The 22,747-nt window shown below is 56.5% G+C and overlaps 8 protein-coding genes across 8 annotated transcripts; 5 read left to right on the top strand and 3 right to left on the bottom strand.

Moving 5' to 3' along the window:
* Positions 1–433: 433 nt before the first annotated feature.
* Positions 434–2,334, top strand: TYR1 (prephenate dehydrogenase (NADP(+)); the record flags this gene model as incomplete). The annotated part of the gene is made up of 4 exons (XM_028637265.1): positions 434–570; positions 980–1,040; positions 1,108–1,219; positions 1,286–2,334. The coding sequence occupies 4 exons, from the start codon at positions 434–436 to the stop codon at positions 2,332–2,334; spliced, it is 1,359 nt and encodes a 452-aa protein (XP_028490860.1).
* Positions 2,335–3,382: 1,048 nt separating this feature from the next.
* Positions 3,383–4,865, top strand: D7B24_003070 (uncharacterized protein; the record flags this gene model as incomplete). Its single annotated transcript, XM_028637264.1, has 2 exons — positions 3,383–3,868; positions 3,924–4,865. 2 exons carry the CDS (start codon positions 3,383–3,385, stop codon positions 4,863–4,865), a joined length of 1,428 nt encoding a protein of 475 aa, XP_028490859.1.
* Positions 4,866–6,285: 1,420 nt separating this feature from the next.
* D7B24_003069 (uncharacterized protein) lies at positions 6,286–7,300 on the top strand (the record flags this gene model as incomplete). Its single annotated transcript, XM_028637263.1, has 3 exons — positions 6,286–6,411; positions 6,540–6,815; positions 6,938–7,300. 3 exons carry the CDS (start codon positions 6,286–6,288, stop codon positions 7,298–7,300), a joined length of 765 nt encoding a protein of 254 aa, XP_028490858.1.
* Positions 7,301–7,942: 642 nt separating this feature from the next.
* D7B24_003068 (uncharacterized protein) lies at positions 7,943–8,731 on the bottom strand (the record flags this gene model as incomplete). Its single annotated transcript, XM_028637262.1, has 1 exon — positions 7,943–8,731. The coding sequence occupies one exon, from the start codon at positions 8,729–8,731 to the stop codon at positions 7,943–7,945; it is 789 nt and encodes a 262-aa protein (XP_028490857.1).
* A 505-nt stretch (positions 8,732–9,236) lies between these two features.
* RPS16 (40S ribosomal protein S16) lies at positions 9,237–10,005 on the top strand (the record flags this gene model as incomplete). Its single annotated transcript, XM_028637261.1, has 3 exons — positions 9,237–9,305; positions 9,483–9,554; positions 9,715–10,005. 3 exons carry the CDS (start codon positions 9,237–9,239, stop codon positions 10,003–10,005), a joined length of 432 nt encoding a protein of 143 aa, XP_028490856.1.
* A 2,045-nt stretch (positions 10,006–12,050) lies between these two features.
* On the bottom strand, positions 12,051–12,818 carry D7B24_003066 (uncharacterized protein; the record flags this gene model as incomplete). Its single annotated transcript, XM_028637260.1, has 1 exon — positions 12,051–12,818. One exon carries the CDS (start codon positions 12,816–12,818, stop codon positions 12,051–12,053), a length of 768 nt encoding a protein of 255 aa, XP_028490855.1.
* A 2,961-nt stretch (positions 12,819–15,779) lies between these two features.
* Positions 15,780–17,829, top strand: D7B24_003065 (uncharacterized protein; the record flags this gene model as incomplete). Its single annotated transcript, XM_028637259.1, has 2 exons — positions 15,780–16,205; positions 16,255–17,829. The coding sequence occupies 2 exons, from the start codon at positions 15,780–15,782 to the stop codon at positions 17,827–17,829; spliced, it is 2,001 nt and encodes a 666-aa protein (XP_028490854.1).
* Positions 17,830–20,615: 2,786 nt separating this feature from the next.
* Positions 20,616–22,374, bottom strand: D7B24_003064 (uncharacterized protein; the record flags this gene model as incomplete). Its single annotated transcript, XM_028637258.1, has 4 exons — positions 20,616–20,647; positions 20,723–21,082; positions 21,368–21,548; positions 21,637–22,374. The coding sequence occupies 4 exons, from the start codon at positions 22,372–22,374 to the stop codon at positions 20,616–20,618; spliced, it is 1,311 nt and encodes a 436-aa protein (XP_028490853.1).
* Positions 22,375–22,747: the final 373 nt, after the last annotated feature.

The following is a 22,747-nucleotide window of genomic DNA, read 5'->3' as shown; positions in this document are numbered from 1 at the left end:
ATGCCACTGCCAGTGACAAGTAGCGGGGGAGGTTTCGTCATGCTGGTAAACGGGGTTCGACATCTGGTAGGTGGATACCAGCAAAACGTCAGGAGCAGCATATGCATCAAACAAGCTCACGGCTGAAGGTTCTGCCAATCCCGGCCCACCCTGGCTGCCCCCGCTGCCCCACACAACCGTCAACCACAAAAGTCGCGACGAACGACAGCTCTTGGGAGAATTTTCCTCTTTCGCAAACCAGCTCCAGCGCCTTCTGCAATAACCACTCGAGCCTCTTCGTTGTGACTCACCACGACGCGCCGGCAGGTGGAGAAGGACCAGCTTCTGTCGTCTACTTTCTCTTCAGGATGTGAGATCTTGCCTGTATGCAGACTCCTCCCGGTCCTGATCAGAAATTCATTCGTCCCCCCCAAACAAGAATTCGCCCTCCAACATGGCGTCCACCGCTTCCGCTGCTGCATCCAGCGCCCAGTCTCGTCCCGCCGGGATGGAGAACTTCGTCGTCGGCCTGATTGGCATGGGCGACATGGGGAAGATGTACGCGCAGAGACTTTCTGCTGCTGGCTGGAAGTGAGTTTTTCTCCAGCCTTGCAAGAGGTCTTCTGCGCCGCACGCGAATTGGTACGTATTTTCGTCTTTTTCTTCTGCTTCCTACTCACGAACACCACCATCCCATGCCCCTTCCCCCCCTCTGTTGATGATGACAAGAGCGCATTTGGCTAGAGTATCGCCCAAGGGGCGCCTGGATCAGCCATTCTGGCCCCAGGCACACCTAGGCTTTCCATGATGATACACCTAGCTACCTTAACAAACATTTGTCTGAAACATCACACCTTCCAAGACTTTTCTCTGCAAACCGCTCAGAAAAACACGAGTCGCTAATTGGAACGCAGATTCATAAACTTTGCTTCGCTTCGCTGAAGGCGCGCGCACCGCTTCTGCTACCCATCATCGGATCATGACTGACAGCGGGGGATAGCATACTGGCTTGTGATAGAGACGACAAGTACGAGGCGTTGAGGGACGAGTTTGCTGGAAAAGTACGGTGCTCCGTTTGCTTTCCCTCGGTCCCAGCCCCAGCCATTCAGTTGCTGAGATGCTTCATAGAAGAATATACAAATCTGCCGCAATGGTCACTTCGTCTCCCGCGCCAGTGATTACATCATATACAGTGTGGAAGCCGCAACCATTGATCGTGTAATCGCTCAGTATGCGCCTTGTACGCTACCCTTCCGCTGTCTGATGTCCTGATAATCTCTCCTGCGAGTTCTAACATTACGTGCAGCCACGAAGCTGGGTGCTATTGTTGGCGGCCAGACCTCCTGCAAGGACCCAGAGATCCAAGCCTTCGAGCGGCACCTCCCAGCCGATGTGGATATTGTGTCGTGCCACTCCTTGCACGGCCCCGGTGTCGACCCCCTCAACCAGCCGCTCGTCATCATCCCCCATCGCGCCTCCGCCGAATCGGTCGCCAAGGTCGAGACGGTCCTCTCCGTTCTCCGCTCCAAGCATGTCCACCTCTCGGCCAAGGAACATGACCGCATCACGGCCGACACACAAGCCGTAACCCACGCTGCCTTCCTCTCCATGGGCAAGGCCTGGCACGCAAACACGCAGTTCCCGTGGGCCCTCTCGCGCTACGTGGGAGGCGTCGAGAACGTCAAAATAAACATTATGCTGCGCATCTACTCGCAAAAGTGGCACGTCTACGCCGGCCTCGCCATCCTCAACCCCGAGGCGCGCAAGCAAATTTCCCAGTACGCCCGCTCTGTGACGGACCTCTACAAGCTCATGCTCGAGGGCGACGCCGCGGCCCTGCGCGCCCGCGTCTTCGCGGCCAAGGAGCGAGTCTTTGGAAGCGACGGCGCACCGCTCTGGGGCGGCCAGCCGCTGCTCGACCCGGGCGTGCTCGAGGGCTTCTCCCTCGGTCGCCCCGACGAGGCAGGCGTCGACGATGCGCCCCGCGCCAACAACCACCTCAGCTTGCTGGCCATGGTCGACTGCTGGGCCCAGCTGGGCATCGTGCCGTACAACCACATGGTGTGCTCGACGCCGCTGTTCCGGCTGTGGCTCGGCGTCACGGAGCACGTGTTCCGCAGCCCCGGCGTGCTCGAGGACGCACTGCGCGTCGCCATTGACGACCTCCGGTACCGATCGGACGATCTTGAGTTTACGTTCGCCGCGCGGGGCTGGGCGGAGAGCGTGTCGCTGGGTAACTTTGAGACGTGGAAGAACCGGTTCGAGACGACGCAGTCGTTCTTCGAGCCGCGCTTCAAGGAGGCGGGTGTGGTCGGCAATGCTATGATGAAGGCTGTGTTTGAGAGTTCGAAGTAGATTCTCTGGGGAAATCTATAACGGGTATTTGTGAGGGGTCTTTCGGTTCCGCCATCATCGGTTCTGGTGAAAAGACGCTATTAGCATTCATCGCGTCGTATGCTATGTCCACACCAACTGCAGCATATTCTTTTTACTCATCAGTTCCTTAATCTTGGACTTGATTTGCAATTCACATGCCTGATCCTCGACGCCACCTGGTTGTATTGATTCAGGAAGCCACGTCAACACCTTGGATGTTGTGCTTTGTTCAGTCGACAATCGCGGTAGTTCTGGCACGAATTCTCTCGCGCTCTTGATAGCTAGGCGTATGTTCTGCTAGCGAATATTGCCTCGGGAGTAACTTTTGGAGGTACTGGACTGGAAACCTCTGCGTGTTGGATAATGCAAGGGCTTGTTGTATTGGTAGGGGCGATATTCCTGCGTTGTTGTCAGAGCGTGAACCTCGTCAAATCCGACTTGATGTCCATGTGATAATCAATTTCGAGTCGTTCGATTACAATAACGGCTGCTTGAGTGAGGAAGATGGCGATCCCAGCCGGTGTTAATCCTTCCCAAGAAAGGAAATGGTGTCATCGCTTGCTCGGTGCATGTTTGATGGTCTGGAGGCAAACGATGTTTTAGCTCCTGTGCTCAGTCGAGCCGTTGCACATTCACTCAACATACAGCATTTTCGTTCCAGTGCCTTCCTCATCAGTCATTGTGCCCAACCTTTCTTCCTGCCTTCGCGTCTTCGAGCCCCAGGTTGCGCCTTCCACCTCCAGACCAGTCCAAAACTTTATCAAGAACAACGACCCGGATGCTCTTCCCCGATATAACTGCCCTGACTCTCACTCGTATTTGCATTTGCCGCCTTGGAGCTCTCAGTACCGACATGCAGTCTCAACAGCCTCACTCCAAGACTGGGGGCACTACGCCCTGTTTTGGCAACGACGATACCAACAAACATTTTTTTACCTTCAGACTACCTGCGTTCAAAAAACAACCTGCTGTGTATCCATTTGGGCAGCATGATTTTGGGCAGAACGAGCAAGGGCGCGACACTGACATGGCCACCAACATCAGCAACAGCAGAGATGGCAGTAGCAGACCGAATACCGATACCGATGACAAAACGTGCGTCTCTCTCGTAGCGAAACATACTCTTGCGAGCCGTGATGAGATTGCTGACGGCCAGCATACCAGTGGAGGCAGTGATGCAGCTAACCCCAATCTCAGCAACCCGCGAGCACTGCATGACAGCCAGTCTCATCTGTCGCCTACCAACGTGGCGATGTCTGCGCATGCCTGTTCTCTCGAGTCATCAGAGGTCGATGGCCATGTCGAGGAAACGCCTCTTCCTAAGTCTTTGCCACCTGCCTTCCCGCCGCGTCGGCAGTTCAAAGCATCATGCACGCATCCGACCATGACGCGTGTCTATGGTGTCAACCACCGTTGCGATACATGTGGGACATACCCTCCTTTTGGCTGGCTTTACCGTTGCACGCAGGACCGTGAGGAACTCTTGCGCCAAATGATTCATGTCGGGAGTGAGGTAATAATCTTTTACCATCGATGTAAGGGGCCAACACGAGGCTGACGTTCTGTAGCAAGCTGTATTCGATGATCTGGGAAGGAAGCTCATCGACCTTGTCAAGCCCCGACCCCGCGGCCCCGAGACAAGAATGGACACCATCGGCAGCTTCTTCAGTGAGATCACGCCTGAGCAACTACAAACCTACCGTCCCGACCAGATCGCTATCATCCTGAAGCAGCGCGAAAATGTCAAAACTGTTCTCCAGCAGGATGCGGCGAAGAAGCAGAACGAGGCCGAGCAGCAGCTGTCTGCCTTACAGGCCATACGCCACAGCCACTTTGACGCAGTTGGGTTTCACTCATCACCTCCCGCTTCGGCGCCCGGACTAGACGAAGTCCGATGGCAAGAGTTGGAGCGCGAGCGGCCATGGATTCCCCACCCTGAGATGGAGTGTACGTTCAAGGTGTGCCAACAATGTCGACCGAGCGGCGCCGACCGGATCTCCATGAGTCTCGACGGCATTGTCAAGGGTGATGTTCCGGCCACGGCAGCCACGGGGTTCGGCTTTCATAATTTCGGCCAGCGGCCAGTGTGCGATATATCGGTAGTCGCCAGACTGGGCCTGACGCCGTCTGCGACACGGTTTTTCGAGAACGACGAGCATGATGCGCCCGTGGGGTCGTCGGTGATGGGGACGCCGAGCTCGGATGGGTACTCGATGACCAACCTCGACGATCTCATGGCACGGCAAGAACAGCAGTTCCGGGAATGGCAGCAGCTGAGGCAGCAGGGACGTAGCGAAGACAGCTTTGCCATCCTTTCGCCCAACGGAAAGGGCCATCTACCACGCTCGCCAGGCTCACCGGACCTGAAGCACGCGGCGGATACGGACATGGAAGTGCACGAGATGAAGACAGGCGAGTTTGAGTCGGCCCCACTTGTGGTCGACGACGGCATTGCGGTGCTCGAGGAGAGCCTTGAGCTGCACGTGCCGGATGTTGTTACCCAGGTTTAAGCCGGGTTGTCCGAGATGGACGAAGGCGTGTCATCATTGCATCAATGGGGAGGAACTAGTTCGGTTGTGTTCCGGCAGGTGTCATCGGCAGAGGAGACTGGACAGGAAGCGAGGCCATGGTAGCCGTCCACGACCCGGATGACAGGTCTCGTTCGCAGTTGGATGGATGGTCGTGAGGTTTGCCGCGCTGTTGATGAGATACCCTGGGGGAAGATCAGAGGATGTCAAGATCCTGCACATGAAGTGACAGAAAGGACATGGATATGAACTACATTGTAGCATTGTACTCGTGACTGAACGCGAGGGGTCATTGCAGGCACGTCACGGTCTTACTTGGAGCGGAGGGGCATGACAAGGAAAAGCATGAATTCGTCATTAGCCATGGGGAAGACAACCTGGGCCGCATGATGTTGAGCATTGGGCGATCTGACCTCGCCTCTCCACCCCGGTTTGGCAGTTGGAAAGGTCAGACAGACAGACGGCTGAGAAGATTAGACCGCGGCTCCGATCTCTCACGTTGAGGGGTGAGCAGTGCCCCTGGTGGAGGCGTTGCCAGCGTGTCTTGGCCCGATCCCCTCAAAACAAACCGAGGGACAACGGGCCAAGCAACCAATCATGTGGCTCCCCGAAAGGTCCAATTCTGATGCTGCACCTCAATCCCCCGGGTTGGCAACCAGGCAAGCCAGGCTGCTAGTCCAGCGTAGGCCTAGCCCCCCCTAAGCCCACCCACCTAGCAAGCTACGAGCTCGCTAGACCACAGCCAGCCCCCCCCCCCCCTTCCGACCAAGCAGACCGAGCTGGGATTCCCCCATTCGCGAACCCGCCGCTGAAGAGAAGAGAGGCAGAGAGACAGCAAGCAGACAGGCAAGGCAAAGCAGAGAGCAAGGACCCCTTCCCACCCAACCTCACCTCCTCCATCCTCCCACTTTTGCGCCCAACCCTTTTCCGACGCAGCGCGCAATTGCATCGACGAGAACGAAGAGTACGTGACGCCCTTTCTTTTCCGAGCGAGTCGATCGAGTTGCGAGACGGTCGAGACTGGCGGTCTGAGTCTGTTTTGGTATCGACAACTGGGGAAGCGGCGCGCCTGTGTTGGTGGACTGGCGGTCGGCTGAGCGACGCGGTAAACAAATCCACTTCGACTCGGCCACGACACTTTGGACGCCACGACGAACGACATCACGAGAACCCGCCCCCATCACCAGCCTGCCTCCAGCAGACCCTAAAGACAGCTGCCGTGTCTTTTCCCCATCTCGCAACAATTCATTGTCGATTCGGCACGACGTCCTACGTCACTGCACATTCCGTGCGGGCCATGAGCTGACACCTACACTTAGATCTGTCTACCCTTTGTATTCGCGATCGACACCCCCCCCGACGCCCCTCCTGCCGATAGTTCAATCACACACCCCCGCCCACCATGTCCGTCAAGTTTGAGAGCGAGACGATACGCCGCGGCGTCGAAAAGGTCGAGGAGGCCACCAAGGGCATTATCGACGGCCAGCCCATCCCCGGCACCAGCGGCAAGCACCCCGTCATGTCCGCCGTCGGCACCGCCATCACCGGCGGCAAGCAGAACGCCGGCACCAAGGGCTACCTGGCGGCACGTCACCTCCCCCCCTTCCTCTCCTTCCCTGCCACGAGACACTCCCATTTGCTGACCGACGACCAAAGGCCTACATCAAGCAGCTCGAGGAGAACCCCCTGCGCACCAAGATGCTGACGGCCGGCACCCTCGCCGGCGCCCAGGAGCTCATCGCCTCCTTCCTCGCCAAGGACCGCAACAAGCACGGCAACTACTTCACCTCGCGCGTCCCCAAGATGGCCGCCTACGGTGCCCTCGTCAGCGCGCCCCTCGGCCACTTCCTCATCTGGCTGCTGCAGAAGACCTTTGCCGGCCGCACCAGCCTGCGCGCCAAGATTCTGCAGATTATCGTCAGCAACCTCATTGTGCGTCTTCCTGCCCTCCCTGTCACCCCCTCTGCCCACGCTGCATGCTGCCTTGATGTGCAGTTTTCCTTTAGGTTTTTTCTTCTCGTTTGTGCAGCATGCTGACAGGTGGTCCCGACCAGATCGCGCCCATCCAAAACTCCGTCTACCTCACGGCCATGGCCCTCATCGCAGGCGCTCGCACCTTCCACCAGGTGCGCGCCACCGTCAAGGTCGGCTTCTGGAAGGTCATGAAGGTCAGCTGGGTCACCTCGCCCGTCTGCCTCGCCTTTGCCCAAAAGTTCCTCCCCGACCAGCTCTGGGTTCCCTTCTTCAACCTCGTCGCCTTTGTCATCGGCACCTACATCAACACGGTCACCAAGAAGAAGCGCCTCGCCGCCCTGCGCAAGAAGCACTTCGGCGACGGCCGCAACCAGGGCGGCCTCGGTGGCGGCAGGCCCGAGGACTACCCCCCGACCATGGGCGGCCAGAACCCCCCTTACTAAGCCTAAGCGGTCTCTTCGGACCACCGGTTGTTGGGGTCTCCCCCGAAGCAGGGGATCCTGACTGCGGTGGCCGACGAGGACGAGAAGAGGAGGAGGAGAGAGCAGCCCGGTGGAAGGCGTAATACACGACAGCCAGGGTGGCAAAAGCGAGGAGGGGAGGGAGATAACAAGGGGAGGATGATGGCGAAAGACATATGGCGGAGGATGAAGACATGGGAGCGGGCCTGGAAACTGTCCGCTGACGGGACGCTCTTGTATATTTGTTGGATGTTTCTGGCTATCTCTTGTCATGCTCTGTCGATGATGGGTGATAGTACAATGCTGTGTTTGGTTCGACAATCTGTGCCCCCCGTGTGTGTGTGTGTGTGGACTGTGTCGTTTTTCGTCTATGTGTTCGTGGGTATCGTGCGATCCGATCTATATTGGGCGCGGCTATCTACCGGGAAGTCTTTCTCGAATTTCCACGGTTGGTTCGTGATGCGTTTTGCACCATGAACGTCGTCGCTCTGGCGGGAGAGGTGTCAGCACTCTCTCGTCTCCAACCTCACGTCACTCTCGGCGACTGGGAGGGATGCCCAGCCTCACGGCGTGTCGTCAAGTCGTCGAGTCGTTAAATCTTAGCTCATCTCCTGCCCCTCTCGCTCAATCGCCATGAAACCCCTCGTCCAGCATGAACCCCGGACTCCAATACTCCCACTCGACGGGGCTCTGCTTGTCCACCCACAGCATGCCCTCGCCGAGCAGATCCTCCACCGCCGTCACGGCCCTCGCCCTCGGCCACCCCAGGTTCGCCATTAACATGCCGACGCTCACGTAGCCGAGCACCTGCACCGCCTCGAGCACGGCGCTCTGGTCCGTGTTGAGCTCCTTCGGCACGCTCCGTATATAGCTCTTGCTGCCGACCCTGAGCACGGCGAAGGCACCACCAAGCGGCTTCAGCGTGCCGACGGCCCGGAGCACGTCGTCGTCCGTCACCTCGGGCGCGCCCTCGGGCCGGCCCTTGGCGATGCGCTCCCGCACCTCGCGCACGCCGATGAGGCCGCCGTTCTCGCCGCGCGTGGCCGTGCACGTCTCGACGACGCGGACGGCGAGCTCAAAGTAAAAGTCGTTGAGCGGGCGGCCCAGCAGCTGCGCCCAGATGCTGCTGCTGGCGCCGTCGCCGGCCGAGGACGACGAGTGCGCCGACGACGCGAGCGGGTCGACGCCGATGGCGGTGCACATGCGGGCAAACTGCGCGCGGAAGGACGGGTCGGAGCGGATGTCCTTGGCGTGCGTCTGCGCAAACTGCTGCAGCAGCGAGCGGAAGACGGCGAGCTGGGTCTCGAGGGCTGCGGCGTTGGTCGTGCGCAGCGTCGTGCCGTGGGAGGCGTACTGGGCCGAGGTGAGGCGGTGGCGGTCGAAGGCGCCGATGCCGATGCCTTTGCGAGACATGGCGTTGTTCGTAGACCCCTATCGTGAGGCGGTTCGAAGCGAGTGTCGAGGATGTGAGGGAATGAGTTGTTGGTCTGCCTACCTTCGCAAGACCAAGGTTGCAGGGTGCCTAGGCAGGGCGGTTGAGGGGTTCAGTAGCACCATGTACATACAGTCCAGCGCGACTCGCTCCCATCGATAAGCCTGGTGTGGAAAGGCTTATCTTTGAGAGAGAGAGAGAGATGCTGTCATCCGAGTAAAGCACAGGCCAGCCCTTGGAGGACCCACTAGCGGTCGCAAGCTGAGACCTCGAATGCTGACCTAATCAGAGCTGCCCCCCGGCTCCATCACGTGCCCTGCACCTCCACACTTCAGGCTTAGCGGCAAATTGGGGCACAACCCTCACCAAATTCGAAAACTTTCGACCAGCAAGCGACGAGCCTCAGACCCGTGAACGCCATATCGACCGCCCGCCATCCCACCCGCTGCGACAACCAACCTCGCACTCGCCCACATCGCAGCAACCATGTCGTCCTCGCAGAGCGTCCAGTGCTTCGGCAAGAAGAAGACGGCCACGGCTGTCGCCCAGTGCAAGGTGCGACGAGACTTTCCCCCCCCGGGGCATCCCCCACGTTCGAGCAATAGGAGAGGAGCAAAGAAAGAAAAAACGAAGGAAAAAGGGCGACGTTGGTGATGGATTGGGAGGCGCCAGACCAACGAAAACACATGACAGTCTGGCAGGAAGTGCTGACATTTTTCTCTCTCTCATCAGGCCGGTAAGGGTCTTGTCAAGGTCAACGGCAAGCCTCTGTCCCTTGTCCAGCCCGAGATCCTGCGCTTCAAGGTACGATTCTTCCCTCAGCACATGGCCAACATGGTCAATCCCGAATTCCCCTACCGAGCCGAAACCTCGAGCACAGAACACAAACATCGACAAGATCAAAAAAACAACATGACATGAATACAGACTTCCACCGAACACGTCTTGCTAACCGTCGCCCCAGGTCTACGAGCCCCTCCTCGTCCTCGGCCTTGACAAGTTCGCCGACGTCGACATCCGCGTCCGCGTCTCCGGCGGTGGTCACACTTCCCAGATCTACGCCATCCGTCAGGCTATCGCCAAGTCCCTCATCGCCTGGTACCAGAAGTTCGTCGACGAGCACTCCAAGAACATGCTCAAGCAGGCCCTCGTCGCCCACGACCGTACCCTCCTCGTCGCCGACAACCGCCGGTGCGAGCCCAAGAAGTTCGGTGGTAAGGGTGCCCGCTCTCGCTTCCAGAAGTCCTACCGTTAAACGGTCTCGCCTTCCTCCGGGTGGCGATGGCGCGTCTTGGCGGCAAAGGACACGGAATCCTCCGCGGCGCATCTACTCCCGCCTTCTCCGGCGCTGCTCGACCTTCTCGACACTGGTATTGGGAGGGTTCCTGCCGCGTCTGCGCGAAATCATGACGGTACTTTTTTTCGTGTCTCGGGGAGGATGGGGGCCCGCCGACTGGGGGAGGTCCTGTGGAAGAAGAGCAGCATGCTGTAAGGGGATGGAGGAGGAGTGAAAGGGGAATGGGGCTGGCTGGCATGGACTGGACAAACTTATTACCCGGCGTCAAAAGTGGAAATGGAATCACAAAACCCAGACCCACGGGGCGGGACGTCTTTTACGCGCGAAACACAACCCTTGCGGCTTTCTTGTTACGGTTCTTCTTCTTCTTCTTCTTACGCGTCGGGCCCTCGTTTCGAGGATGCATTCGCGTGGCGTGCCTTCGGTCCCCGGTGCTGTGAGACTGGTTTGTAAAAGGGTCAGGCAAGCGAATGGAACATGGAAACGCCAGTGTGAGAGGCCCGTGACGTGTCTACCGTCGTTCTGTGCCTGCCGTGGCCACTCATTTCGTCACTGCCATGCCATGGATGGGCTCATTCTCTGTTACTGCCATATGAATGCCCGAGGCGGACGAGCGAGATCTCCTGTATAAACAACACGGATTGTCCCTCCCAGATCTGCACGTCCAACAAAAGCCACTGGAGCGCTACTATCTAGCCACGAAGACCCCCAGTGCTGAGTTACAGACTCGACATCTTGGAAAGACGAATTGACATTGTTAAGCTCCTCTTGACAGCAGGACCGCTCAGCTAACGACGTCATGGTCATTCAAGTGTTGGTGGAAAACAGTTGGTGATGGGCCCTGAAGGTCACCAGCACGCTCCGCTCCGTGTCCTTATGTTTCTTCGAGACCTCTTTCCCCTTCTCCAGATTGCCGTGGATGGCCCGAATCGATTGGGCCGGGTCGCTGTGTCCTCCTACATTCTTATATGGCGCTACGTGAACGGATGCACAAACAGATTCAGTTGTTTAGCCACTCCACTTCTTTACCTTGCAGATCTGTAAGCAGAGTGTTCATTTTGGAAGGACCATGCCCTGTTTGCTTCTTGAGACTGTAGGTATTGCCATGTTCCACGGGAGCGTCAGATCCAGTTACGCCTCAAACTTCGTCACAAGTGCAAGTGCAAGTCAGAAGCTGAGACCTTCTGTGAGTTTTGACACCGCCGTCAAGTATTGCATGACAGGCAGAAATAGCTGAATCTGACCTACGTACAGCGCCTACCATGCATGAGTCCTCATCACATCATTCTTTCAAGACCCAGAGACATCTTTTCGACACTCACCTGTATATCTCTTTCCAGGCGGTATGCTGTGATGACTGATCGCCTGATTGTCGAAATCGATGAAATTCGCTTGACAGACGAGCGCCCACCTGTGTGAGCCCACTATACTTCGCCTCCTGTCCGTCAAGAGGCTGAAAGTAGCGAAACGCACGGTGTGCCGCCTACTGCACTAGGAAACAGGCATTCTCACCTTGGTCCAGGGAACATGATCGACGGTAGACTCGCTTCGATTAACCATTGGGAAGACCGATTGTGACTGGGAGAGCCATGCACATTCTTCTGGCCGCCAGCACTTGCGACAGTTCTGTACCTGTGACAGCATTCAGATATCTGGATATCTAGCTACGAGAGCCAGGACAAGCATGACAAGCGTCACCAACACTGCGGAAATCAATCGCTAAGACCGTAGTACGCGATTTAAAACGCCTGATCGCCCGGGATTGATTGTGCTGACGGCTGATTCTGGCCCTCAGTAAGGCTATCTTGCACGTCCTTACCCGGCATAGTTTAGCCTACCCTGCGTCACCGAGTTCACGAAGTGACTTCGCTTTACCAAAGGCACCCCATTCTAGAAGCAGTCATTATACGGCACGGGCATTCAAACAGCAACAGCTTCTGGTACAGTATAAACCTTGAACCGGCTCTGTGTTAGAAGATTAGGCACAGCATCCCGGCGACACATTACTCGTCGTCCTGACCAGCATCCTCACTTTCGTCGCCTCCGATTGTGAACCTCGCATGGCGCTTCTGCATTGCACCTAGAACGCGCGACTGTGGAATGTTCTGTGCTCTCCGCCTCCTTGCTTGCAGGTGGTGGTCAAGCGAGGTCTCGCGAAGTTGTGATTCGAGAAACTCCAGTTCGGCTATATTGTTGGCGAACATGTTGACAACTGACTCGCCGCTGCTGTTCTTAAACACGAGCCAGTCCCTCTCGTCTGCTGCTACACTACGCACGAGATTACCGGCAATGGCCTGGAGTTTTGCCTGGTTTGACTGAACGATTTCCTCGTCTGAGGCGAGGATCATTTTGAGAAGAAGTGCCAGTGGGTTATTTCCCTGCTTGTCGCTCCGCGTCGCCCAAGGCTTCCATGCATCGAAGAACCCGGAAAGAATAGACGCCATGTCGATATCAGCTAGGTTCAGCGCGGTTCCAAAAGCGGAGGCAACCATATCATTTCCCCGGTCGTGGCCATGCGATGCCAGCAAGGCTTTTTGAATGACTCCCGCGGTGACTTCATCACCGAGGGCGGCACTTAATTCGAGGGGAGTGAGGGATATGCGCTTTCCCTTGTAACGGTACTCTTCGGTGAGCGTGAATGAAGCCCCAAGCGTCCATTTATTCACCCCTCGTAGACGGAACAGCAAGCCGACCGTTGAGGCGTCCTGTGCCGTCACGGCCTCGACGAGTGCCGCCTGCATACTCGCACCATGAAGCAGGAGTTCTTCCATTGCGGCGGTCCGCCGATAATGGAGCGCCAGGAACAGAGGGGTATGGCCTGAGACCGCGCATGGAACAGGCTGCTCGTCGCCATCACGACGGAAGAAAGGGTAGTTGACATGACATCGAGCATCAATTTCCGAACCATGTGCCAAGAGAAGCTTGATGAAGCCTAAAGTATCTCCCTCTGACTGAGCCGCATAATGCAAGGCTGTCATGCCATGGATGTCCGCAGCGTTTGGATTCGCTCGAGGTGTCTCGTCCTGCAGAAAGTAGCGCGCGAGGTTATGAAGGTCTTCCTTGGTTGCGGAGATGAGCTTCTGATCGATGAATTGCTGCCTATGATCATCGCTAGAAGCTTCGAGTATGCCTGCTGGTCCTTTCTCTGTGACCTCGAGTAGTTGTGACTTTGTGACGGTAGGCCACGTGCATGTGTACATGGACATCGAGGTCTGGTCTAGGGGCATCAGAACTGATGCTGGAAGAATCCCTTGGAAATGCTTCCCAACGAAAGCACGGAGCTCATGACCAATATTCTCCAACCGAATGCTCTCGTAATCGGTTCTGGCTCTGCCACACACGCAAAAGCTTGAGTTAACCGAAGTTCTGCAAGGCTGTTCGCTGACGAGCTGACAAAAGACATATTGACGTACCGAACATAAGGGGCAAGACCCTGATATATCTGATGTTCCACGCCATCAAATCCCTGCACTAAGATCTGCAAGAGATCGATACTGGCAGTTTCAGATAGTTTACTCAAGTATCTGGTGCATGCATCCAAAGGGCCAGAGACCTGCAATGCAAGAGACTGTCGATAGAAACTCGGATCCAAAGCATTGGTTCGGGACCGCGTTGACTCAAGCACAACTACCATGGAGTTCGGAACATTGCCAAGACCAGGCCTGAGAGAAGATCCCCTGGAGTTGCTATGAACCATGTATTGATGCGCAATGTGCCGTCCAAGGACCACAGCCTCGCACAAGACTCGAATCGTGTTCCAAGCTGAGATACATTCTTGAGTCGAGAGGAATTCTGCGTCGATGGGGAAGTAGAAGGAATCATAAAGAACAGGATCCCAGGAGGCTTCCAGCATAGAGGCAGCGCCGACACTGGCTGGCTCGGGTTGTTGCTGGTCGTCATCGCTATCACTTAGCTCCTCTTCCCCTGGGTTATCGACCGCTCGAGGCAGGATAGCAAGTGACACCTCCTGAAGGTGCTTTGAGACATGGTCGTAGAATATACGAGATTCCTGCTGGAAGGTTGCTGCGCAAAACGCGCAAATATCTAACTTCTTCCACGGTGAACGATGTGTCGCCTCGTGGCTTACCCATCGGTCTGTTCGATCGTACAATGTAGTATCATGACAACTCATGTCTGTGCATATATAGGGTGTCAAGTCTGTGAACACATGTGCTCTACGCCGTTTGAGTCAGTTTGTCCTGGTTCCATTTGGATTTCTAGGGGGAGAGGTTTTAGGCGACATACTTCCATTCTCTTTTCGTATACACCTCTGTTACAAGTTTAGAGCAGATGGGGCAAACAAACCCATGACCATAGTTCTCAGGCATTGGAGGGATTTGAGGGCGGTCGAATACCGCTGCCGATGACATGCTTCTCCCGGAAACAAGGGTGGCCAGCGATGCGTCGTATTGAGTACCGCGATCAGGATGTTGTAACCCAGATATCGGTGCTGGCTTCCGATTATTTGAAAAAATAGATGAGTAAGGCGCAGTCGAGGTTGTCGGATTGGTGGTCCCGAGCCGGCTAGAGAACAAGGTCTCCGTCACATCATCTTGTGTTTGTGTCTGTGGCTTCATGCTGGTGGCCTTCATCTGGCGCAACATCCCAGCGCGGATAGTGTTGGCCTCAGCAAGTCGTTCTACCAGAAATCTTGGTAGAAGTCCAAACCGGTCACGAAGTTTGCGACAATAGACCATGGCCTCTTCGGAAGAAACAACAAAATGATCTTCAATCTTCACCGAGGTCTGCTCAATTTTGTCATCCGCCAGCACAGTCTCCAACGCTGGCGTTTCCAGGGTATGAGATAGATCCATCAGACAGTTAATGTAAATAGCAATGTCCTCGACGAGCTCCGTAACGCTGAATGCTAAACTGTCCGACGAAGAGTTGGGACTGGGATTGGCTGTTTCTGCAGACGTCGTGTACTGCATCATGGTCTCGGCTTTTTCCAGTAATTCTGGAAGTTGGCTGGCCGCGTTGGATTCTATCGTATATGATAGCTCACAAGAAAGTGCTTGCGAGACGGTTGTTCCGAGTCGCCAAAGTAACGTCACCAAATGGATTCGAAGCTCTCGTGAAGGTCCCAGGATCTCATCGAGAAGCCCGTCATGAGCTGATAGCCCGTCTCCCCAAAGAAAGAAACGTTCGTATTCGTTGCGACATTTCCTTTCCACGTCATGGTTGGTCTTTGAAAGGATCTTGACGAGAGATGCCAAGGAGGACCAGATGGCTATGAACAGTTGGGCTATGAAGCCAGATCCGTGCTCGGGCGCCTTAGGGGTAGACGCCCAGGTTTCGACATCATGCCGGCTTAGGAACGAAAGTTGAGCCATGAAAGCGCAGTCAAGAAGAAAAAACAAATATCGAATTCTAGGCGCCTCAGCTGCAATCTACCTCGTAACATCTGTAAAAATGGTAGTTTGTAGGATGCCAAATGTGGAGGTGCGGGGGTAGCCGTCAGGAACATCAGGTGAGCGCCTCTATCCACGAAGTCAAGGTCAGCCAGTGGTTCATGAAGTGTCGAATGGGAGGCACAGGCGAGATTGCGACCTATTCGTCCCCAAACGAGCATGTTCAGCTGATCTGTCGTCGTGCATGGGTAAGGCTGTGAGCCCCTCTTTTCAAGCATTGCTGAACCACCCTTTCACACGTGCTGCGATGGCAAGCAATTCACGCTCAAATCACTGACGATTAAAGACGCGAACGAAGGAAAACATGGGCATTGATTCACGATGAGCGGCGTGGAACTCATCGTGGGCGCCGTTCTCGGTTCAGTGCCTATCGCCCTCGAGGCGTACGACAGGTCAGGGCGATTGTTCGAAACGATCTCGACATTCCGGCATTATGCGAAAGAAGTCGACCTTCTGGACGCAAAGCTCAGTACTCAGCGCGTCATATTCCGCAACACTGCCATCAATCTGCTCACGGCGGTGACGCAAGATCGCGACTCGGTCCAGGAGGTCTTAAAGCGACCTTCCCCAGAGCAGGCAGCTGCACATGCGCGCCTCAGCATGTCACCAATATATAGGCATCGCATCGATGCTCTGGCTGAATTATTTGTATCCTGCCGGCAGCTTTCGGACCAAGTCGATACTGTGTTGCAAGAGTTGTGCGGGCAATTCGAAACAATCCGGTGCGAAGTGGGCACCGTCAGTCAGGTGAGGTTCGCATGCCCAATCTTGTAGATATGAGCTTACGCGCAAGCAGAAGCTGAGGACGTCGGAGTGGTTCAAACACGTCAGATCTCGAATCAAGCTCGGTCTCAGCAAGCCGCAGACCGAAAAAGCCATCAAAAGGTTGAGAGCGCTGAATGGAGATTTCGAATCCATTGCGAGTCATATCATTGCTGGGCTTCGGCAGCTATCCCTGGATTCTCGAGGGGGGAAGCACGACGCATCGTACCAATCGTTCAGCGACAGGGACACCCTACAGAAGTATCGCCGGATTCGAGGTGCTTCCAACGCCATACATTCGACTCTGCAAGAGCGCTGGATGTGCTCATCACACCCTTCTCATTCATTTGCGCTGAACATTGTCGGCCATGATACGGCAACTGGCAAAGGGAAGGGCAAAGCTCATGCTTCTCACTATGTGACGTGCGAACTTGCCACAGTTCCTGGTCAATTCTTTTCACCCACCGAAGCGGAATTACGACTTGAGATTGAACAAGTTTGCGAGTCGGATGACGAGAACCAGAGTTTGCGGCAGCAAGGAGATGTCCAGCGAGTCGCAGAGTTTCAGCAGCTGGCAATTGCTCTTGAGACCAATGTTGGTGAATTCCGAACAGTCAAGTCGACGACGCCGAAAGCAGGGCTCGGGAGGCTGTTTCGGGGCATCCCAACTTCGGACAAGCGGCTGCCGGGACCTGTCGAGGCCGCGGTGGCCCGTTCGTCTGACCTTCCACAGTCTGTGGCCGTCAGCGCAGTGGTTGAACCAATGAGCACAGCTGCCGTGCCTTCACCGACTCCCAACCCACCAGCAGTCATGGACTTCTGCCGGGAGTTGCGCATTCTCACGTCGGACTGCATACAGCGTTCGCTAGTGGCAACATGGGAGCTCCCTCGCGCCCAATGGTTCCATATTCCCGAGGCAGCAATACAGACGCAGAACACGTCCCAGTCCATCTCGGATCTCATCCAGTGGATTGCTGAGAAACCTGTCGTGCGATCCCTCTCTCGTCCGGCCTCGGTTGAAATGGCCAGTCGGATTGCTGAAGGTATCATGCAGTTCTACTCGACGCCCTGGCTCGTCGACTCGGATCTGGGACAGAATGTGCGATACTTTAACTCAGCACCAGTACCTTCGGATGCGGTCGAGCTGAAAGGTCCGTACTTTGCAGCAGAATTTAGGGGTACAAGATCTGCAGAACACCCGAGGGCTGGCCCGGCAACGTTGAATGCTGAGGGCGAGCCGGGTGGCATACGACATGTCGCCGAAACAGCCCGGAACAAGCTTTTGTTCAGTTTCGGCATCCTGCTGCTGGAGATTGCTTACGGCCGACCATGGGGCACCTTGAGGAAAAGCGTGACTGGCTCGAAAATACCGCCTGACGGGGCCATCGCCGACTACCGAGCCGCAGAGAAATTGGCCCATCTTTTGGTCAACCAGATGGGCTCAAATTTCCCCAGAATTGTCAAGAAATGTCTCGGTTGCGACTTTGGACTCGGCGAAACGGACCTTGATAATGAGGACCTGCAACGGCACTTTGTGAAGGATATTATCGTGGGATTAGAGCGACTGGAATCTCACATGCGGCAGATGAACTTGGCTCTCGAGGACTAATCGGTGTCGATGAGGCCCAATCCTGCCACTACTTTCCGACGGCCTCGAAGCTGCGAAGACTGCCGGGATGATCGACCGCAGCGGGAAATCCGGACGTCAAGTCTGACGGCAACGCCGAAAGCCGCAAACATTCGCCGTGTTGTCGAGGTTGTCATGGCCAACGCAGGGTCTAGACCGCAATGTCGCCATCAAAACAACGCCACATGGCGCGAGACCTTACCGGAGCCCGGACGTCGAAATAACCTCTAACCCAGACCCCTAATTTTTTTTGGGTTGACAGACGGTTGGTGGAACTTCATTCGTCAAGCCCTCGCATGTCCCGAACCAAAACACCTCTGCGTACTGTGCATGGAGGGGGCGGAAAGCCGGGGGGGGGAGTGTCCAAACTCTGATACTACCACTCCCGGGTCCCAGTACCTTGGGTGGAAGGGTTGTTGGCTTGCGCAAAGTTTTCTGGCAGGAAGGGGAGGCGGACGCATATTGGAACACCGCGAGCTCCGTCGAGGCGGTCCGCCGGAGAGCGATCTGAAGTCTGTGTCTCTAGGGCTTTCGATGTCCAGCTATGGTTCTGGCTTCAGCTAGCCCAGTTTGGGGGGGGGGGGGGGGGGGGACTGTGAAAGGTACCTTATGAGGACACGGGACCGCTCATCTAGCTTTTTGGCCGAACGACTCCCAGCCATTGTCATTGATAGAAGAAGGCGCTTGAAAGGGTTAACTGAATGACTTGAGACAGCCTGCCAGACCATCAATCCCGCGGCGGTAGATGTCAGATGGTACAAGCGTTGCCCAGGGTTGGGTTGTGGAGGCAGGAATTTGGAAACCGTCGACAAATCAGACGCCACAAGATTCACGTAGCCTCCTTCCTCCTCAGCCACCCCGCCGACCATCAGCCACCGCTATTGACGCGGCCCCCTGCTTGCCCATGTCCGTCCGTGACAACAGACGCCCACCATCCTTCCTATACACGCCTCCCCTCCCTCCCAGCTCCATCTCGTTACACAACCTCCCGCTAACTCACAACCCCAGCATCCCGTCGCATTAGCAGCATTCCGTCAAAGCAGCGCAAGAGCAGAAACGTGAACAAGAAATGAATGCGAGGAGCATGAAAGACATGCCAACCGTACATGAACGACAGAGCACGCACACACGCACGTGCATACACCCTACAGGAATTCGCCTTGCCCCCCCCCTCCCCCCAAGTCGCAGATCATGAATCCAAACTCCCGGGTCGCCCACCCACCACCACCACCCCCCCCTCAATTGCGAAAATAGGTAGAGAAACAAGAAAGGAAAATAAAAATAAAAATAAACAAACCACCCCATCACCCACGCCCCCCCTTCTCGCCCTCCCCGCCGCGACACCGTACCTAACTAAAAATGCATTAATCCCCATTCGGTCCTAAACCAAAGTTGACGACACGACCACCCCAAATCATCTCAAATCACATGAGGCGCGGATGGAGCCCTCTCCACCGCTCTCTCGTGGCCCTACAGAAACCCCCGTAGAGCGCTGTCGCACCCAGATTTTGTCCATCGTCACGAACGGATGCAGGAATGACGCGTGAGAAACGACAATGGGCGAAGGACATCACAAAATAGAGGCCAAAGCCAAGAAGGGCCAAATGGCCAGGGAACGGATGGGGGTGGGCGGACAGACGGACACTAGTCGAACGCTCCGCGCCGTCGCTGCCATTCCCGTACATCGTCGTCCGCCCGGCGCGCGCGCCGCCGCTTCATCCTAGAGAAGAGGCAGCACCATCCATGTTCAGACACAATGACAGGGCGAACAGACGACGCCGGCTTCTGACCAAAGCTTGACACTAGCTCAGCAAGAATCCCTGCAAATCACAAGCACCGCAACAGCAACAGCAGGACGGAACACCCGTGCTCAACTCGTGTATTCCGATGGGCAGAATTATCGTACGCAACAGTAGCATCAAGCAGCAATCTTTTCTCGTCAACATCCTGTCTCTGTCGTGTACTGGCCAGGTTCGTCAACATGTCATGCCGCCTGTGCCCTCCTCTCTCTCGTGTAACGCCTCGAACCGGATCGAACCAAACCAAACCAAACCAAGCCCGGACCAGAATCAAGCCATAGTCTCATCCCAATGGAATTTTGACACCCGACGCCCGGACATGCGATTCCGCCGTGGATTGCCGCCGCGGCGGCTAAAACCGAGCCGCATGTCGACACAAAAAGCCGCCGTAACAGACCTCGGCCTTTCGATGGAGTGTGGCGAGCTTGGCAAACTCTGCAGTCCACCAAGGCCGTTGTCCCAGGCCAGAACAAATTTCAAAAGGCAACATTTTGCCGTGCCACCGGCGCCTGTCCAGGAAGAGACGCGAAGAGTGACGGAAGAAAATCAGACCGCCCAGCCAACCCCCCAATGCATCAAAACCCCAGTGTGAAGAGTTTCCAACGCACCCACCCATTCCTGGCGCGTCCAAGACGGGGAGGGAAACCCGAAAAAGTGGAACGAGAAACCGTCATTACGAAGGGGGAAGAGAAAAATGCTCGCCGCCGATTTGAGCAGTCCAACGCCCGTCGCAAAGAGGGCGATGGTTGCTCATGCCGTGAGGATGGCTGCGCGTCGGATAAGTCGCGCGGCAACGTCTAGTAAACGTCAAAGGAAAGTCGGTACATGAACATGTGAACAGGATTGGAGGGCGTCGTCAGCAGAAGTAATCCGATAATGTACAATGCCCCCCTTGGCGGGGTTCCGTCATTACTGCTTGCGCTCTTCTCCTCCCGCTGGGGGTTCTTCAACGTTAGGCTCAGGCTCTTCCTAGTGGCCCTGCCCAGGCTGCGTCCCGTTGTCTGGCTGCACGGTTAGCCTTCTCGGTCGTGTGCCTCCTTGCTCATGGGAAGGGGACGTGGCTGCAACCAACTTACGTTGAGAGTACATGCCCTGGCTCGGCTGGCCATACGGCGACGGAGGCTGCGCCTGGTAGTTGGCGGGTTGGTACATGTGTGTGCCGTTGTACTCTGGCAGCGGTTGCTGCTGAGGAACGCCGGCGGAGGGAGGACCGTTGGGAGGGTAGGAGGGGCTGTAGCCGATCGGGGGCAGACGACCGCCGCCATAGCCAGAAGGAGGACCGCCGTCGGGCCCGGATTGAGGGTCTGGGCCACCGTTTTGGGCGGCTTGCGCTGCCGCTGCAGCAGCAGCCGCACGACGTTGCTCGTCCTCGGCCTTGCGAGCAGCTTCTTCCTCCTTCTTGCGCTGCTTCCATTCTTTACGAATCTCTTTGAACTCTGCAGTCACGGATTAGCTTCAGGCCGTTTCATCACACAAGTCCCCCGTAGCTCGGGTCGCCCCTAGTCGGGTCGCCCATAGAAGCTGCTAGTCTCAATTTTACGCCCAGTCCCACAGCACCCACGGAGCTGTGTGGTCGTGCTGGTGAGGCTAAAAACACGGCAAGTGTACGCCACTCGGCGCGCTCTCCCACAGGAAAGCCACCACATTCATCGTGTCGCACATAGAGCAGCGACATGGATGGGTTGAGGAACAGGGCAAAGACGGGAGTGGTAAGTGCATACCTTCAGGAGTCCGCTTCGTGCCGTGGGACTGCATAGTGACGTGCGCATTGAGATGGTTCAGAGTACCATACGCCTTCTCGCAACCCTGCCAGCCACACTTGTACATGCGCTCAATCTCCTCGTATCGTCGTCTCGGCCGCTTGTGTTGCTGCGCGCCAGGAATCGGAACGAAAGAGTATACCTGGTTGCCAAACTGTTTGGTTAGCAAGGCCAGCTCGATGCGGCGGGGCGGGAGGGGCGCGCGCCATCTTGTGCGAGTCAACACTTACCTGAGTCGGCCTGCCGTTCGGGGGCGCGGAGCTCGGGGTCGGCGGGAAGTGGTGGGTGGCGGGCGTCAGGCCAGCGCTGTGCTGGCCGTATCCCGTCCAGTCGGGACGGGGCTGGGGATAGGCATGTTGGTATGCCTGCATGTCGCCGGGCGGCGGGCCGTACGGCGATTGCTGTCCGTAAGCGTAGGTAGGACTGGGTCCCGCGATGGAGGGATCTATAGGTACATCGTTGTCAGACTTGGGATGCTGGTTGGGTTGATGGTTTCGTCCATCTTGCTGGGGCAAAGACGGACTGCTTGCTTGTTGCGCCATGCCTCCGCTGCCACCGCTTGGGTTGGTAGCTGGATGGTATGGTCTGTGGATATGCTCAGGGAAGGATCCTGATCGCGCAGAGGGCGGGTAGACGCTGTACTCCGAGGTGGGAGTGGCCGAGGTGGAGTAGTTGCTGGGTCGAACCTCCTGTTGCGAAGAGTAGTGGGCAGCAGACGAGTGGTCTGCAGATGATCCTTCAGAACGGGTGTCGCCGCAGTGGCTTGGGTAAGGCGAAGGCAAACCTGACTGCGAGTACTCGGCAGCACTGCGTTCCATAGAGGTGTTGAGCGTGGACAGAAGCGCGCTGGAGGTCGCTTCTGGGCGGTTCCCGTGACGAGAGCCGGGCGAGGATACAGGGGAGGAGGATGCAAGGAGCGATGCGTGGTTGCCGACGAAGTGATGAGGCTGCGTGGGGACCAGGTACATACTACGGCGCAACGATACAGTTGAGGGTCGCGAGGTAGCTGGCGGCGATCCTTTTTTTAGTTCTGGGGCCAGCTGTGGGAGATCCTCTGAAGGTCGGTGGTAGGGGGCCGGAGGGGGGGGATGGATGCGTTCAACGTAAAGGTAGGAGTGAAGGAGGGCAAGGTAGTAATGGTAGAGAGAGGTTGGGTTGAAGTGAAGGCACGGTCAAGAGACGGAGGAGGATGGTGTGCACCGCAAGTGAGACTTGTGAGGCGGCGCGACGGTGTATAAAGATGGCGGCCAAGATAGCGCGGGCCACCCAGCGAGTCGGGATTATGGTTAAAATGGGCGTCGATGACAACAGGCGACTAGGCCACGGCCCTGAGCGAAGATC

This window comes from Verticillium nonalfalfae (assembly GCF_003724135.2).
Source record: "Verticillium nonalfalfae strain VnAa140/NRRL 66861 chromosome Unknown scaffold_181, whole genome shotgun sequence".
In the NCBI taxonomy this organism is placed as follows: domain Eukaryota; kingdom Fungi; phylum Ascomycota; class Sordariomycetes; order Glomerellales; family Plectosphaerellaceae; genus Verticillium; species Verticillium nonalfalfae.
Note: the sequence above shows the minus strand (reverse complement) of the source record. Positions and strands in the feature narration are given on the sequence as shown.